General features: G+C 35.5%; 1 protein-coding gene and 1 long non-coding RNA gene across 4 annotated transcripts in view; one reads left to right on the top strand and one right to left on the bottom strand.

Moving 5' to 3' along the window:
* atrn (attractin) overlaps positions 1-16,895 on the bottom strand; it is a 176,170-nt gene extending 159,275 nt beyond the window's left edge. The window contains exon 1 of one of the 2 annotated variants that reach the window (XR_012388707.1): positions 16,414-16,895. Coding sequence is in view for 1 of the 2 variants with exons in the window: in NM_001353962.1 (NP_001340891.1) it covers positions 16,414-16,676 (263 nt within the window). In the remaining variant the exon portion in view is untranslated. The remainder of the gene's footprint in view (positions 1-16,413) is intronic. The other variant, NM_001353962.1, reaches the window with a different exon arrangement.
* On the top strand, positions 8,123-9,242 carry LOC101884819 (uncharacterized). 2 transcript variants are annotated; one of them, XR_002459841.3, is made up of 5 exons: positions 8,123-8,257; positions 8,497-8,591; positions 8,719-8,829; positions 8,909-9,001; positions 9,103-9,242. It is a non-coding gene; the product is annotated as an uncharacterized lncRNA (long non-coding RNA). The 2 variants fall into 2 exon arrangements; XR_012389211.1 differs by having other exon boundaries at positions 8,194-8,257; positions 8,559-8,591.
* Positions 16,896-18,448: the final 1,553 nt, after the last annotated feature.

The following is an 18,448-nucleotide window of genomic DNA, read 5'->3' as shown; positions in this document are numbered from 1 at the left end:
TTTACAGTGCACTTTATCAACTGCTTAATTCAAATCTGATTTCTTTGTGCTGAGCAATGAGGCATGTGGTGCTTGTCATGAATGACAATTTATCAATGTTTCAAAAAGAATACACATAAATACTAACAAAACATAACATCTGTGTGTGTGTGTGTGTGTGTGTGTGTGTGTGTGTGTGTGTGTAGCGCTCATTATAATCACTATGAATATTCCGATCAAACTTAATACAATCTTACATCAACAACACATGGCAAGCAATGCGTTGATAATAACAAATAATCATATTAGATTACAAACAACCCAATGAGTTGTTTAGCACGTGTGCATCTCTGCTGTTATGTTTACACATGTAATATTTTTCCTGAGGCGATTTAAAGCAAAAATACACAATGGCACTCAACCAAATATATCTACAATGATAAGGAACATGGTTACTTGCTAAGCTATTAACGCACAGCAATACCCAATAAAGAAAGGACAGACTTTGAAGGAATAAACAATGTGAGGAGGGCTCCATTATAGTGCACAGGACAAGTCTGAACAAGTTCCGTCCATGCATGCGCGAGGCAAGCAGTTCTGTACAATTACGTAATTTATCGGCTTCAAGATATCGGCCTAATTATGACGTCGGATCGATGACGATAATATTAAAAATAGCATTTATCGGCCGATAACATATGGTCGCCAATATATCGTGCATCTCTAATTTACAGATAACATTCGAGCATTGTTGTGTGCGTTCTTATACACAGTTGATTGGCCATTTCAGTGTCAATTGTTACCGATATTCAAGTATGGTGACAAGGTCAGCCCTGACTCGTTTAAAGTCCAGAAAAACAGAGTCAACACAATCTGTGTCTTTAGTAGTTTTATCTGAATAATAAGCTAAGACAATGCATTTGTGTTCACATAAAACAAAAATATCAACTTAATATTCAACAATTACTTTAGTGTCTGTAAAAAAAAAAAAAAAAAGTATACATTCACGAGTGCTGTGCAGTAATCTATAGCCCAGATGCCTGTGTGTAACTTCCGCTGTTTGAAACAAAGCACAGGTACATCTAAGGTAATGTGTTAGTAGCGAAACAGAGCTCAACAGATATGAAGAGCACATCACTCTCATGAATGTGCACCCTAGGGCTGTGCAATTAATCGAAAATCCGATTTCGATTTTGGCTTCTAACGATTATGAAACCCTTAATCGAGATAAAAGATTATTGGATCATATACCACCCCTTTCCAGTTGTACACGTGTTGCTCTTAAAAGCGCGAAAGACCGCATGCTTCTGTGTGTGTGTGTGCGGCGCGCACACACAGTCAAAAGCATGCGGTCAGCATTCGCACACTGAGGAGCAGAGCGCACACATCTCATCTTAACTCGAGCGCTTTTAATGGTCAAACAGGTGTCAAAACGTGCTGTTTAGTGATTTTTCATATTAACCCTCATTTGTAAAATAAACAAACGAGTTGAGAATCAAAAGACATGTAAAAGAGAAACCATTAAAGTGACAGCGCGCAATTCCTGCTGCCGCCTGTTTTTATCATTAATAAAAAAAAAGAGAAAATTCCTCACTGGTCGGGACTTTTGTAGCTAAAGTGTTTTTGTTACAATGAAGATGCTCAAAGCACAGTTTGTTTCATATTTTTATTCTATTGTATTGATTTCTCTTTCCTTTGCAGAGTAGAAAATAACTATATATGCAGTTAAAGTCAGAATTATTAGCCCTCCTGAATATTAGCAACCCTTTTCCTCCCCAATTTCTGTTTAATGGAAAGAAAATTTCTGAACATAATAATTTTATTAACTCATTGACAGCACACAAAATTTTACTAGATATTTTTCAAAATACAAACATTAAGATTCAAAGGCTTAATAAGGGTAATTAGGCAGTTCATTGTATAACAGTACTTTCTTCTGCAGACAATCAAAAAATATATTGCTTAAGGGAGCTAATATTATAGACCAGGGGTGGCCAACCCTGTTTCTGGAGAGCCAATTTCCTGCAGATTTTACTTGCAACCCATATCAAACACACCTGTCTGTAATTATCACGGGGTGTTCAGGTCCTAATTAATTTGTTTCAGGTGTGTTTGATATGGGTCGCAACTAAAATCTGCAGGAAGGTGGCTCTCCAGGAACAGGGTTGGCCACCCCTGTTATAGACCTTAAAATAGGTTTCAAAATATTTAAACCTGTTTTTATTCTAGCCAAAATAAAACAAATAAACCTCTCCAGAAGAAAAAATATTAGAGGAAATACTGTTGAAATTCCTTGCTCTGTTAAACATCATTTGGGAAGTATTTATTTTGAAAAAAATTCTTAGGAGCGCTGATAATTTTGACTTCAACTGATAATCGTTTTGAATAATCGTGATTACAATTATGACCAAAATAATCGTTATTATGATTTTTACCAAAATCGATCAGCTCTAGTGCACCCTATGCTGACACTGATGAAACTGTAGTTATTTTTGATTTACCTGTGCAGAAAAGTTCTATCGTATCTTGGTAATTTCCTGATTTAACCACTTTAAAGGGCGTTAATTTGTTTTGAGAACATTTTCTGTTTTTTTTGTTTTTTGTTTTTTTGAACTTTGAATGAGTAACTACTACTGTTGTTTATGGAGGATGAGGGAGCTCTCCGATTTTATCTGAAATAAAATCAATAATGCACAGTATATAAGCTGAATACAATCTCGAGCCTTGTAAACATGAAAAAACACAGTTCATTATCACACCTACAATCCTGTGGGATGTGCATGAACACACTCCAGTGGACAGCTGTGGCAAACACACACCACTGAAACATCATTCTCCGTAGAGAACTGGAGTCTTCCACCCATCCGATTAGATCATCGCTCAACAACGTCTCATCAGAATCATTAACAATTAAAATCACATTGTGTATTTCCTCAAATAAAGCACAAGCGCTCAATAATGGGCAAAAGATTGCTGAACGATTGAGCTGTTGTGCTTTTCCCCTGTCAGTTGGGCAGTCGACTCCATTCAGCCTTTATGATGATGGACGACAGAAATGCCCGTCTGCCTTAAGTGATTTCAAACCTGGCTGTGCTGAGAATTAGACTTGCTAAGTGCAGACGGAGCTGCTGAGAGACGAAGCACTTAACGCGTGTTAACAGAACAACCCCAATGTTCAGCAGAAACACAGCATCCGGTTTAAGAAGGCATTTTGGGACAGGAATGGATGCTTCATGTGTTTGTGGTTGCTGTTGAGGAAACAGACAGGCTTCTGTACTTCAAATGATCCACTAAAAAGAGACCATTTACAGAGGCAGATCCTGTTGCTGATAATTATGTTATGGAATTATGAATGGGCCAGCAAATTAGAAAACACGCAGCACACAACATTACAGCTTTCATGCAGGATACAAATCCTCTCTTTTTGCCTTTTCAGACACAGGGACTGGATTCTATTAATAGATACCCATTTATAGATTCATGTTAATGAAAGAAAAAAAGCACGTACTAAGACACTGTAGAATCTTCCATTGTGGATCTCCCAAAAACTATGCACAATTTCTGGCAAGACTTTGTTACACAGTGCATACTTGTACATGAAAAAAGTACTGAGTTATAATATAATAACTTCAGAGGGGGCAGGTTAGATTCTAGGGTAGGTTTAAGGGATAATAGTTATTATTATCCAGTTTAATGACAATGATTAGTATATTATGTACATGTAAAACAGGAACAACTGCAACCATTTTCTTACTTAAAAGATTACTGTGGAGCAAATGTGTGTTACCATCACATACCATTACAAGTGACAAATCTCTGTAAAGCAGCGGTTCCCATTCTAGATTTATCGACCAGCAAAGCAGCATCCCTTCCGGTATTAATTCACTCACTGGTTTTATTCACTCCTACAAGTGGACTTTATTAATAGTGCACTAATGTAAGAATAGAGAATGTGGGTATTGCTGGTCCTCCTGGATTGCCAACCAATCAGCATGTTTTACATGTCTCTCTTATTTAGCACACCTGATTTAGATAACCAGCTCGTTAGAAGAGCTCCCTCCATGAACTGTGCTCTTTTTTAAGCATTTACAGCGCAGCATTGCCTGCAGTGTCTTCTTACTAAAGGCAAAGTGTGACATAATATACCTTCGTAAATAATTACAATATAAACATTTAAACACTCAATGGCATCCTTTCAAACTGAAGTCATGGCAGAATATCATGTGGAGTCCAGTAGCAGGGCATTTATTGTTGAATTACAACACATGTCTGAATTAAAAAAACATATGAAATGTGCAGAGCGATGGGGCATAAGGCTAGACCTTACGCCCCACGTAGCTGTGTCCGAAATTGCATACTTCCATAGTACCCTAAAAACTGTTTGCGAGCTAAGTAGTATGTCAGAATTCAAAGAATACGAATAACAGTATGCGAGAAGTACCCGGACTACCTACTTCTTTCAAACTTCCGGCGTGTATCCAAAGATGCAACGCAGTTGAATTCATAAATGGAAGTAAAGCAACGCAACTGACCGTGTAAGCCACGAGTTCATGACAAAATGGCCGATGTAGCACGTCTGAGTTCTATTCATACTACTCGCAGTCATACTGTATAGATTAAGGGTGTCCATACTCTGTCCTGGAGGGTCAGTGTCCTGCTGAGTTTTGCTCCAACTTGTTTCACCACACCTGCAGGAAGTTTCTAGTATGGCTGCATCCAAAACCGCATACTTCCATACTATATAGTACGCTAAAATCAGTATGCGAGCCGAGTAGTACATCAGAATGCATAGAATTCGAAAATCAGTATGCGAGAAGTACCCGGATGACTTACTACTACCGGCGAGATTCTGGAGTGCGCATCCCATGCACGCTGCGCTATCCCATAATGTCCCGCGAGAAAATTCATGAATGGAAGTGAGGCGATGCAACTGACGCAGGTAGGTCACGTGATTATGACAAAATGGCGGATGTAGTACGTCTGAACTTCATTCATACTTTTTACATTCATACTGTATAGAACGTACTTTTCTAACAGCCGAGTAGTACGTTTAAATTCAAATGCAGTACCTAATGAGTAGTAAGCGGTTTCGGACGCAGCCTATATCTAGTAAGAGCTTGATTAGCCATTTCAGGTGTGTTTGATTAGGGTTGGAGCTAAACTCTCCAGGACACCGGCCCTCCAGGACCAAGTTCGCACACCCCTGGTATAAAACATACTTTTCTAAATGTCAAGTAGTAGATTTAAATTTAAATGAAGTACTTACTGAGTAGGAGGCAATTTTAGACACAGCCCGTGATTAAGAAATGCTGCTGTAAGCGAGTCTGGTTCGACTCTTTAAGTTCTTTTACGAAAGGTATCCAAAAAAGTGGCTTTCTACAGTTCATTGTTTTGGTACAATATTTTTGATAACTTCTATGGATGTTTGTTCAGATCCGATCACACAGTTTCAGACTCGATCGGAACCAGACGTTACCTCCCAATCAGGACTCGAATATATATCTATAGATATTTTCTCATAATTTTTTTTAACACATCAACATGCGGTGGCACAAAGTTAGACCTCTTCCTTGACTTCACACAGAAGCAGCAACACATGCAGCAGGACATCACTTTGTTGCAGAGACACTATTGGTTAAATGCCGAAAAAGTAGAACATGGAAGCAGCTTGAAGTGGAAAGCGCGAGTATGTCTGCCATCTGGAGGTATTATAAAGTTAATGGCCACAACATTGCCATAGCAAACTGTAAGATATGTAAACTTAGGATTGTCTACCGGGCATTTTAAGTTGAGGTGCTATTTGTTTGCTTTTTTAGATTTACTGTTGCACTAAAGTCCAAAAGTGAAGTTATTTGTTACTTGATTGTTCAAGCAACCTTACAGAAGTGCTTTGTTTGTTAACAGAGTTGTTGAATGTTAAAATAAGGTGAATTAAATGTAAAAAATAAGGAACATCCTGGATCTGTTTCTTCGCTCTTCTTTATTCTTTTTTGTATGTATTATAGAAATATCGGATCAGGTTTTGGCATCGGTAGATTCTCAAAATCAAATGACTCTGACTCGAGGGCAAAAAAACCTGATCGGGACATCCCTAGTCAAATCAGACGGTGGAAAGTACCTACCGCACTGTATTGAATTGAAATGTCACACTTAGTGGAAACAAGTCAGGGATTAACAAATTTAAAGTTACATAGTTATAATTTAAACATGAACACTTTTACAAATCATTGGACTTCAAATTACATAAAGAAATACGATTTCATCATGGCAAACACGCAGATCATCCTTTGAGATGTAACAATTAACCAAATTCACTATTAAGAACTGACTGGTCAGCTTCAAACTTTGTATGGAATATCCACATTTCAATTGCTAAGAGAAAAAAATATAGAAAAGGAAAAGAAGGTTTAGCAGCCTTTGGCTACATTTGTTCTCTTTAAAAGAGAAATATTTCGGTAATATGTAGCTTAGATTTACATTAGACAAATACTATTTTATATTTATTATTTTTATTTATTTATTGTTCTGTCATTTATTTTCAGTGTAAAATTATTACTCATGTTTAAATGTCAATAACTTGTTCCACATATTTTTAAGTCTAAAGAGAAATGGAATATTGTTTGTTTTTATTATTATTTTGTGCTGTTTTATTTAGTTACTAAGCAGCAGTAAAAAAAAACACTTTGAAATAGAAGACATTTTCTTCTAGACTACACTCTTAAAAGTGATGTGTTAAAAATTTACACAAAATATGTGTTAAACAGGTCGTAACACATTTTGTGTTACTACGGACACATTGTGTGTTAATATTGTGCTTAACTGTTTACACAATGACTGTGTTAAACACATTTAAACAGTATGTTGGAATACAATGCATTTTTGCCTGTAGTCAAATGGCACTGTGTTATGAGTTTATGTAGTTTATTTATCATGATGGTAATATAAAATAAGCATTTGTGAGTATGTGGCTAAAAATTCTATATTTCGGGGTTTATACTGTGAATTTCTGCACGCGCATGCGCAGTGACGTTCTTTTTCAACTGACGCTCTCTCAGAGCTCTATCGGATAACGCACCTCTCTGCCTCAGGTGAGTGAAATTCATTAAAATTCGTCTACGATAGTAAATATTTCTTCCACTCTGCGTGAGAATGTTTTGTGTTAGTTGTCCAAGAAGTTATTTTTGTTACTTTTATTATGTTTTCATGTTTCGTACTCCTGATACACGGGACTTGGCAACTCTGTCATGTAACATTAACTTTAGCCGCGCAAGCTAACGCATCTGGCGCGTCTTTTGTAAAGCTGCGTTGGCACTTGGCAGAATTGTTAATAATAAGTTACATATAAGGCGAAAGACTTACCCTAAATATGTACTGCATTTTGGTGTAAGAGTTGCCGTCACTTTAAAAAGCCTCTGCGTCTCTGACACTCGAGGTAACGCTACCAGATATAATTTATGCATTTAACGTTACGTTATTATCATAAGGTTATTTAATATATAACCTTATATGAAGCTCTGCGGCAGGAATTTAAACATAAATCCCTTGTCGTAACGTTAGTTGGGTGCTTTGTACAAACACCAAATGGCGCCGAGGTGTGAGCAAATTCATAAACAATAGCTAAAATATGAAGATATTTAATGTACTCAATTTTGCGCGCCATTTTGTGGTACCCTACTAGTCGCATACTATTTAAAAGTGTACTTTTTATTGTCATACACAGTTACAGGTGTTTGTTTTCTCATTGTGCTGTATGAATTTCTCTCTTAGGAGATGGAAGTCGAGGAACAAATTACACCGCTTTCTTGCAACTGTCTTCATAGACAGAAAGGAAATAATTATGGAGAAAACTATTCACAGATGGCAATGTTGGAGATCTGATAGCCTTAGTCAAACAGGTCTCAACTATCTTTTGATTGAATATTGAAATTTGACAGATTTTCAAGTTCATTGACACTGATGTAAATGCAGGAGTAAAGGAGCTTGGCAAATTTCAAATATATTATATTGCAAGCAACACCCCGGACTCATTAGAAAGAAGTGTGCACTCATTACAGGTAAAACATTACTATATTTCTCCCTTTATATTACTATAGATAAACGTAAACATTTAAATAAATAAAATGTTTTGGCATTTCTTAGTGTCCTTTAACAGATTCAACTCAGACTGGCAACACAACTAGTTTGCTGACGCTGCTTGAAGAAAAGCCTCTTCAATCCTGAGAGAACATGAAGACTGTCAAAAAGTTGCTGTCAGTGTCCTTGTAGAGAAACATGGATTGTGAGTATGTGGTTTGTTTATTTCATGTAAGATGTATTTATTTGCAAATTAAATAAATTACATTTATTTAAATAAGTTATATAATAAAATAAATTCTACATTTAAAAAATATTTCAAATAAATACATTTAACAATTTATCCCAATCAATTCTGAAGTACCACTGTTTAGTCAATTTTTTGTTTGTCAATGTTTGTGTATAAGCAATTTATGCAACTGTATTTGTTTTTTACTTTTTTAGCTATCCTTCTGGTATAGAAAAGCTGGTACTAGCAAAAGAGATTCTGTCATTGTTCCCCTTAGGTGCCCTTTGGTGAAAATGAGGGACATGAGAATGTAAGAATGTTTTTACATTATAAACTGAATTTATTAGGAATGTGTATATAAGTTGCTCATTTATTTGACTTTCATTAGTTCTGTTTTTACATTACTAATGTCAGGAGGATTTTTTTTATTTTGCTAGGCCATCACACAGTCGGACGGAAGCTTCAACAGAGCCAGTGGGTGTACAGTTTAAAACATCATCATTGTACACCGCAACCTTCTTCACCAAGTCCAGATGAAACCGTACCAAGTGAGTTGTTGTCTCTGATAAAGAAGATGCGACCAGACAACTTATCATCAATAAAGACTGCAATCAATCAAACCTTCAGTTACAGAAGAAGATGGATAACAACAAAATCCCTTCAAAATCTCTTGCTGAAATCTTCAAGGACTATCCCAGATTTCTTGACATGCCAGCTTTGGTAATAGACATGCTCAACTAAGACAGAACTTTACACAGACATTTATGTCATAATTGTAATATTAATATTTCTTTGTTTCTGATTTCTTTCTTTCTTTAAAGATGGACATTGAATTTTCCAAGCTCACAGATAGGAACGAAGACTTGTTTATCCAGAAAAGGGAAGGGACGATAATTCCAGAACTCAAAGAAATAGCATCTTGGAGAAGAATATTGACATCAGACTCTTACTGAAGATGGCTGACAATCAGCATGATGGTATGAGTTTCAGCCAAAATATCTGTTGCATGTGCACACTTTTCTAAAAATAGTTTAAAAGATAAAACTTAATGTGAATATTAATATTCTATTAAAGATATTAATTTCTAATATATTTTGTTTAAATTCTTATTTTGCATGTGACCTGTATCTTCACTTCAAGATGAGCTGTTAAACTGTTAAAGATCCTTATTCATCTTCTTCCACCCACTGCCTCTGGGAGAAGTGTTGCTGGGAGTAAATGCTGTGTGACTTCTGCTGTGTCCTACCTGTTGGAGCAAGTGCCGGTATAGTTTTTATTGGTTTAGCTTATGATAAATAAAATGTTTCTAATGCAGCAACATTTTCTTATGCTTTTTATTGTTTCATTCCTGAAGGCTGGTACCACCGTTACATCTTTGCTCACTGAATCCATGAAAGGGACCCTGAAGTCAGCTCAGCCGCAGTTGGTTTCTATTGGTTGTCTAGGACATGGATCCTTGTACGTGTACGTGTACTTGTAGCTGTGGCAAAGAATGACTCTTTTGCTCTTCCACTCGATCCTGAAAGCCTGACCTGTGCTGAAGACAGACTTTTCAAATTCTTCTGGCTGTGCAATCTTCAGTATCCATGCCAACTGTCTTCTGTTTTTTTTTTTTTTGAGTATATATATATATATATATATGACTTGTCCTTGTCCCAGTCATCTTGCACACGATCAAAGGTAATGGAATTAATTGCTAAGGTGCAGTCTTGTACCTAATTGAAATAAGCATGTACACCTATCCAAAGTGTCTTTAAAATGATTTTGTAATTTGGCGTTTAAGGGAAATGCATGCACTCTCTGATAGTCACAACCTAACTTTAATTTGTAGTCAAAATCGTTGCCCTAGAACATATCATAATTTAAATTCCTTTTTAAAACATCTCAACAGATCATTTTAAAATTAATTCATGCCCTTCTGAAGAGTCAGGACACACAGGGAACGAGAGTTTTAAGAGTTAAGTGTTTTGATGAACATATTTTTTTCTTCAGTGTCATCAGAACAAATCGTTTTCTCTTTGCTTTGCTGCCTGGGGACTTAATAGATTACAGACCTCTAGACATTTTGTCATTTTGTGATCAGCAGTATGTATCTCCTAAATACAAAATATTGTTTTAAACATGTTAGTGATTGAAACTTTGGTAACACTTTATAATAACTACACACTATAAATCATTTATTAAGCATTAGCAAATGGTGAATTCATTAATTTGTAAAGCGTTAACTCTACATTATAAGACATTAGCGGTTTACAAATGCTGTATTCTTGACTTATAAGTAAATGTTTAATGTGCTTAATAATTGTACCTTCACACTTTGCTTCTGATTATTTTTTCACTACTAAATTAAGGACTGCATTATTTACAAACCATTTGTATTTGAAAGTATGAATTATAAAAGTACAATTGTTAGGCACATTATAAATGTGCTTATAAGTCAAGAAAACAGCCTTTGTAGCTGTATTTAGAAACCCATTACTAATGTCTTATAATGTAGATTTAATGCTTAACAAATAGTGAATCAACTACTGTACTTGCTAATGCTTAATAAATAATTTATATTGTGTCGTTACTATAAAGGGTTACCTAAATGTTTGAAGTGTTTTGACTAGATTTGACAATGATTTATTTTGTTAAGACAAGCACCTTACATGTGGGTGAATGTATAATCAGTGTGCTTTGGTTATTAATTTCTTTCACTAGAGAATAATTTTGAAAATGGATATGTTTCATACATATTTGACATTTTATTGGCATGCGTAACAGATACGAGTTCAATTTAATGAATACTTTTATAAAGTGAGTTTTTATATTATGTACAATGAATTGCTGTAAAACATTTGAATGCATTTGGGAAAATTAAACAGTATGTGAACAGTGTTTAATGTTTCCTGTGAGATTTTGTATATTGATTTTACATTTATAATATTTTTTACATTTAAAATTACAAAAAATGAATAGTAACACACAGTTGTGTTAAACACATACAAAAATAACACATCTGTGTGTCAACTTATGCTGCACATTAATGTGTTACATTTTATGACACATTTTGTGTGTTAAACTTAACTCAACATGTGTTGTCCCTGAGCACACTCAGGACATGTGTTGAAAATAACACATGTTGTGTTGTTTTCAACACATTCCTTTTTAGAGTGTATAACTAGTAGTGTTTTGAAATTAATGAATGCATGATAATCGTAAAACCAGGATTACTCCTCAGACCGTAACAGTACAACCAAAATATATAATCGTTGCATCCCTAATGACACTATGATGCTACTGCAACCACTGTTACGATAGCTAGCTTAATTTGCAAGCATCATGTAATTAATGTCTTATAATATCATTGATAAGCGATTATAGTATTTATTAGCTTTCAAATTAGATTTTCATTTTAACTTCAGTTTTAGTAACTTGGTGAGATTTTATATAACTATTTATATATTTTGCTTTATTTTAATTCATGATTTTCCTATTTACATTTAGGTTTAATTAGGACATGTTTATACCTGATATTAAGATGCGTTTCTGTGGATCTGATCTCAAAAATATGGTCTACTTTCAAACAAGTGTATGCATTCACTGCATAAACGCTAACAAAGCATTTGAAACCTACAGAGATATGAGGATATAAGAGTAGAAACAAAAGTTACTGTTTTTTTTATATAATTTCCAGGTGTCTCCTTTCATGTTCACAATATGTACTCTACATTAAAAAGCACACAGTGTACATATTACAGACTCTTGTCTTAAAGAAATCAGGAAAGTGGTCAAAGTTAACAAAAGAAACAGATTAAATCACCAGGTGTAAACAAGTCTCTCGTCTACTTGTGATCCGATTAACCAAAGTACATTTTAAAACCAGTGCAAACTGGGTCTTGTTTGTCAATGGCAGCATCGGGTCTTTTAGCTGTCTAACATTCATCATCATTACACGTCACATCAGATAACATTTTTATAAATACATTAATATGTCCAAAAAGCATGTCTGATTTGCATTAATAACAGCACTAGTAATGAATTAAGACCATTTCGTTGATTTATATCCATGGTCAAAAGGACGACAGGAAAATTCCTGAACTCAAATACATTGGAGGAATTGTCTCTGCCTCCAGCGTGGCTTTTAGATTCATGATTGACACCACATGATCATTTGCCTTCAGTCTGCCGCTCTCTTCTCAGCCATTTGGAGCCTGATTCACCCCGCATGACCCAAAGCCTCCAATGTAACCAGTGTGTCTGCTAGACTTTGCCCATCGAGTCGCATCCCATGATGGAGCAGCATGAGGGAGCCGTCATGAGTCAACCAAACCTCATACTACTGTTCAAACACCATGCTCATCTAATCTGATCTACACCACTCTTGAAGAGCTACCAAAACACTGAAAGCAAGAGCTGAACCAAAAGTAACAAGTAAAGATAAAACAAAAGACTTCCAAGGACAATTTGGAGGCCAAATGGCTTGAGAAACCTGGATTCTAGTTTGCAAATTTACATTCATCTATTTTCCTTCGGCTTAGTCCCTTTAATCATTGAAGGGTTGGCACAGTGGAATGATCCGCCAACTTGTCCAGCATGTTTTACACAGCAGATGCTCTTCAAGCTGCAACCTAATATTGGGAAACATCCATACACTATCATGCACACTCATACACTATGGGCAATTTAGTTTATTCAATTCATCTATACTGCATGTCTTTGGACAGTGGGAGAAACCAGACCACCCGGAGGAAACCCATGCGAACACGTAAACTCCACACAGAAATGGCAACTGACCCAAACGGGACTCAAAACAGCAACCTTTTTGCTGTAAGGCGACAGTGCTAACCACTGAGCCACCATGACACCTGCAAATTTACATAAAATTATAAATAACTATATAGAACATGCCCGCAGCCAGGGGGTTCAGCCAAAAGGTCCAGAATATGTCCTTTTAATTATTTTATCCAATTTAATATAATCTAATATATGTATTATATAATTAATTTAATATATTGGCGCCTCAAAGCCACAATAATGTGACGCAAGTCACGTGACATAACCCACTAAGTGGTAACATTTGAACCTTTGATGCGACATCAAAGAAGACCCACCCCTCACTGACAAAAGTCCAGAATTTGTCCCATACATGAGCTCATTTTTCCTATTTTGACTGCTATGCCATCATAAATATTGAAAATAAAATTAATGGATTAAAAATCCATCGAAAAAGGCTTTAAGGTCAAACACAATCCTCTATCGGCTGTTGCTTCAGTGGGACTATAAACAGTTGTAAGAGAAGTCTTCTTTTACTACTGTATTGTTTTTAAACAGAGAAAACATTTTACAGGAAACTTTTATTCTAAATCTTGGACCGTATTTCTGAAATAAAAATGAGCAATAAAAAGGTGTGAAGCACCAGAAGGAGACCATATTAAATTTATTTAAATATATTTTGGCTATTGTGGATATACAGGAGTTTTCAAATGTACTAAATGTAATAATGAAGATTTCATTATTATTATTATTATTATTATTATTATTGTGTTTTAATTATTATTTTTCATTGAAATGGTTAAATTGTGACTGAGGACAGTTGAATATGCTGGCCAGTTTTATAACAGATTGCATTTTTTTTTCCTAATGATGAATGATGTAATAAATTTGAATTTTAAAATTGAGTCGTGTTTTAATTTTTTGTTGCTATTTTTTAGGAAATATATTTAGTACATCAAAAAGTGTGGTTATGATGACATCTGACTAGCTAATCCAGCAAAAATGTCACTAAAATGCAGTATTTAAATTTCATAGTTAAAATAGGTCAATTTTTTTTTGAGAAAAAAAAAAACAATCCTTTCACTAGTCTGGCTACGGTTCTGTAGAATACTTACTAATAATTGTTTGTGAGCCAAAATTGTTCCTAAATTTAAGTCCACAGTTAAGTGATAAATCATGATAATAGTGTGTTTACCGTGTTTATTACTGTATTATTACAACCCAATAATAAAAATGACAGTAAATTTGTTCATGAGAATCTATTTATCTATTCACTATTCCCATAAGGATTATTAAAAAAAAAAGTTTAAAGTCTGCGCGAAACATAACATACTGAGACTTATGTTGACATACTTCCAACTGACACCGAGTAGCGGTGGGGTCAACAAAGTAGGACCACCACTCCAAACGTGGAAGCATATGGTCAAACTTTGACTGAAGATTACCAAAATATCTTTTTGGTCTATAGAAATGAGACTTTTCAAGTTATTCACTTGGGCGGCGCAGTGGTGCAGTAGGTAGTGCTGTCGACTCACAGCAAGAAGGTCGCTGGTTCGAGCATCAGCTGGGTTAGTTGGCGTTTCTGTGTGGAGTTTGCATGTTCTCTTCTCATTCACGTGGGTTTCCTCCAGGTCCTCCGGTTTCCCCGACAAGTCCAAAGACATAAGTACAGGTGAATTGGGTAAGCTAAAATTGTCCGTAGTGTATGTGTGTGAGTAAAAGTGAATGGGTTGCAGCTGGAAGGGTATCTGCTGCGTAAAAAAAATGCTGGACAAGTTGTCGGTTCATTCCGCTGTGGCAACCCCAAATTAATTAAGGGACTAAGCGGAAAAGAAAATGAATGAATGAAAGTTATTCACATATCTGATAGTAAATTGAGATCAAAGTGAGATCGAATCGATAATGTTATTCTTTTGTGCTTCATAAGAGTGGGTGGAGCAAAAAAGTTTTGATGCAGGTTTCTCAGAATGTCCCTCTGATTTGTGAACTTTCTGTATAGGAATATGGCAAATGTAGTTTTCTGGATGAAATCTGCTTTTAATCATCCCTCAACAAAAGCAGAGCATGAAGAAAATGAGTGAAGATTTCACTTTTACTGTAAAAATAAAACTGTATTCTCACTTATTGTGTAAATAATTAACTGAAACAAATAGTCATTGAGTTTTATAGGCGGTCAAAAATGTGGTCAAAAATGATCAAGTGCAATATTCAGCCAAACGTGATCAATACCATGCAAATGTCAAACTCGCCATGAAAAAAAGTTTTTACCAAAATAGCAAAATCTTTTCTAGGTTTTTTTTTTTTAATGTAGGCTAGGCTTGTATTTTACAGTACTGTTAAAATACTCAAAAATGTCTGTCAACGTCAATTATATTTACATCACATCTGTCACATTGATAACAAAGAGATGGCACATTCATAATGAAGCTTTTTCCTCATAAATGCAAAAACGTAAATGAAATCATCCGTTTTTGTTCTATAGAAAGCGGACTCTTATCCTTTTGATTGGCATTGTATATTTTGGGTTGTGCGGTTTAATTCACTGAATTTCTTCAGTGTTGTATACTCTAAACTCACAGACTTTTTAGGTCACATTCAAAACGCATGTTTATTTTGCTCATTTCAAATATACAAAAATGTTTAGAGATTGTTATTTTTCTGATCTCATAACTCTGTGGTTAATTGTTTAACCACAACGATAAACGATAAACAGATGTTTAAAAATAATGTTAACATTCTCTATCTGAATCTCTTTTTTGAGTTTGTACTGTAAATGTAACCCATAACGCTGGGATTGCTCATATCACATTTTAGCTTTCGACAGACAGACAAACATTTAAGCTTTATTCTTTTTGCACGTTAAGTTTTAGTTTAATTTTTTTCTCATTTCATTGATGTTATCTATTATATTTTAAACATTATAAATATTATTATCATTAATAATATGTCTCAAACAGCCTACGGGAGAATAAAACAAAAACAAACATTACAAGAAACAGTAGAAAAATATTCTGTAAGCACAAATACTGTAAGTTTAGAGCAGCTGTGGTGGTCTGTCAAATCTGTCAAGCACTGTATATGTACATGAAGTCTACCTCAGACTTAAAATCTCCTAAATTAGCCATATTTGGGGGCTTCTTCTCAAAGACAGTATTGCACAATAATGAACAGAATAACCTACACCTGACAGCGCAGGTCGTTTAAATCTTCAGAAATCCTCAATAAGAGCCTTCACTGAGACACACTGACAACAACATACACATAAACCGAACTACGACAACACTTGCGTGTTGTGAACGGAGCTCACGCATTACACACGGGCTCCAGTCAATGTCAAGAACCTGAACTGTGAATCCCAGCCGGGAGCGTCTCACCTGAAGCGGCCGCCGCAGTGCTGGCACTGCTCCCCGACCCATCCCGTCTCGCACACACACGCGCCGCTGGCTGCGCTGCACTGGCCGTTCAGGCACGGCTTATCGCACTCCTTCGCTTCGGTGGCCGCGGGCAGACGCAGCAATCCACTGAGGGCTGTGATGAAGAGCAGAGATCGCAGTGCGGTGCCGTGAAGGCCTACATGAGCCAGGCCGACAGTCAGACTCCAGCCCCGGCCGAGGGCCCTCCGAACCTCCGCAGCCATTCGCGCACAAACAGCTGACGGTCGGCGGCGAATCCGCTACTGGTGACGGGTGGATAGCGAGGCTAAGAGGGTGGCAGTATCGGGAGAGCGTGTCAGCGGTCCGCAGATCCTTCGGTGGCGGATTTTTTTGTTATCTTCTCGTCTCGTTCACATCTTACCGATGCTTATCGCTGCAGCACCGAGTCTCATATTGACACCCGGAAGTGACGAAATTTCGGCGAGATGCGGAAGTGCGCACTGATTGATAAGCAGCGCGGAGTTTGATTTATTTATGAAATGACTATATTCAAATGCAATAATCACGGCTTAATTATTGTGAAAGTTAATTTTAAAGTAACGTTATCAAATCAATGTGATCTATAGCAATACAGTGCGTTTTATTCAGTGCATGATATTTGTTATTTTGGAAAATGAAAGATAGAATTATAGATAAAAGTGAACTCGATAATCTAAAGCTGTTCCTAAAGGCCCAATCATATTAATGTAAATGGTTTGATGATCGCGATAAGGCTTCTTCATCCCACAGATTCTACTTCAGTTTACAAACTGCTTAACAGCGCCCCCTTCTGGATCTCATGTGCTATGAAATACTGTTTGGGTTCGAAGACTTGTTAATACACTATTCAGATTATTTAGTTTATCATGCAACACTAAACTGCCGAAAGTTGGACTGAATTCAATATAATCAGAGCCTAAAAGTCATTTTGCCAACGAACTTAAGATGATTTATTGGCTATAAATATTCAACAACAAGAATTTAAGTTTGAAGCATTTTTATTGAAAGCAGACAAAATTTAGAGGCTAAACAAGTCTGACGTTAATGTAACTAATGTCATTCAATATTAACATTAATGCTACTTTGACTAATAATAATAATTGTTGTTATTGTTATTTTTATTATTGTAAACTTTGAAGTAGTATTTAACAATAAACTGGTGTTTTATAACTGAACTATTTATTAAAAATAACAAATAGTAATTCTACCAATTTCAATAAAGACTTATATCAAAATATCACTATATTACTATTGAACTGTAAAATATTACATAATTTTAATTATGTAGGAAAGTGGGAAGAACTGATTAGTAATATATAATTTTAATCAGCTGAAGTTATATTATATAGGATATTATTATTACTATTATTGCTGTTTTTGTTGCTATTAATATTATTATTTTAGTTCGTTATTATTATAATTGCTGTTGTTGTTACTATTTTTATTATTATTATCATATTTGTTGTTGTTATTATTATTATTATTATTGAGGTGTTGTTATTATTATTATTGAGGAGTTGTTGTTGTTGTTGTTGTTATTATTATTATTATAACAAACAATACTAGCTTGTATAACAGAATAATCTCTCCCGAAAGACTCACGGCTGGGTAATTTGGCAATTCTGTGTAGAGTTTGCATGTTTGTGCATGGATTTCCTCTAGGTGCTCCGATATACGCCAAAGTCATGTGGTATAGTTGAATTGAATAAACTAAATTGGCCGTAGTGCATGTGTGTGAATGAGTGTGTATGGATGTTTCCCAGTACTGGGTTGCAGCTGGAAGAGCATCTGCTGGATATGTTGGATAAGTTGGCAGTTCATTCTGCTGTGGCGACCCCTGATAATTAAAGGAATTAAGTCTTGGGAAAAGAATGAATTATTCAACAACAGTTACAGTTATAAAGTTATTAAAATTTTATAAATAATAAATTTGAAAATATGTATTTTTTAAATAAGCTTCAGAGATGTTTTCTTTCATACAGAAAAACACAAACAC

This window comes from Danio rerio, chromosome 13 (genome assembly GCF_049306965.1).
Source record: "Danio rerio strain Tuebingen ecotype United States chromosome 13, GRCz12tu, whole genome shotgun sequence".
Taxonomy (NCBI): domain Eukaryota; kingdom Metazoa; phylum Chordata; class Actinopteri; order Cypriniformes; family Danionidae; genus Danio; species Danio rerio.
The sequence above is the reverse complement of the archived record's forward strand: the minus strand, read 5'-3'. Positions and strand labels throughout refer to the sequence as shown.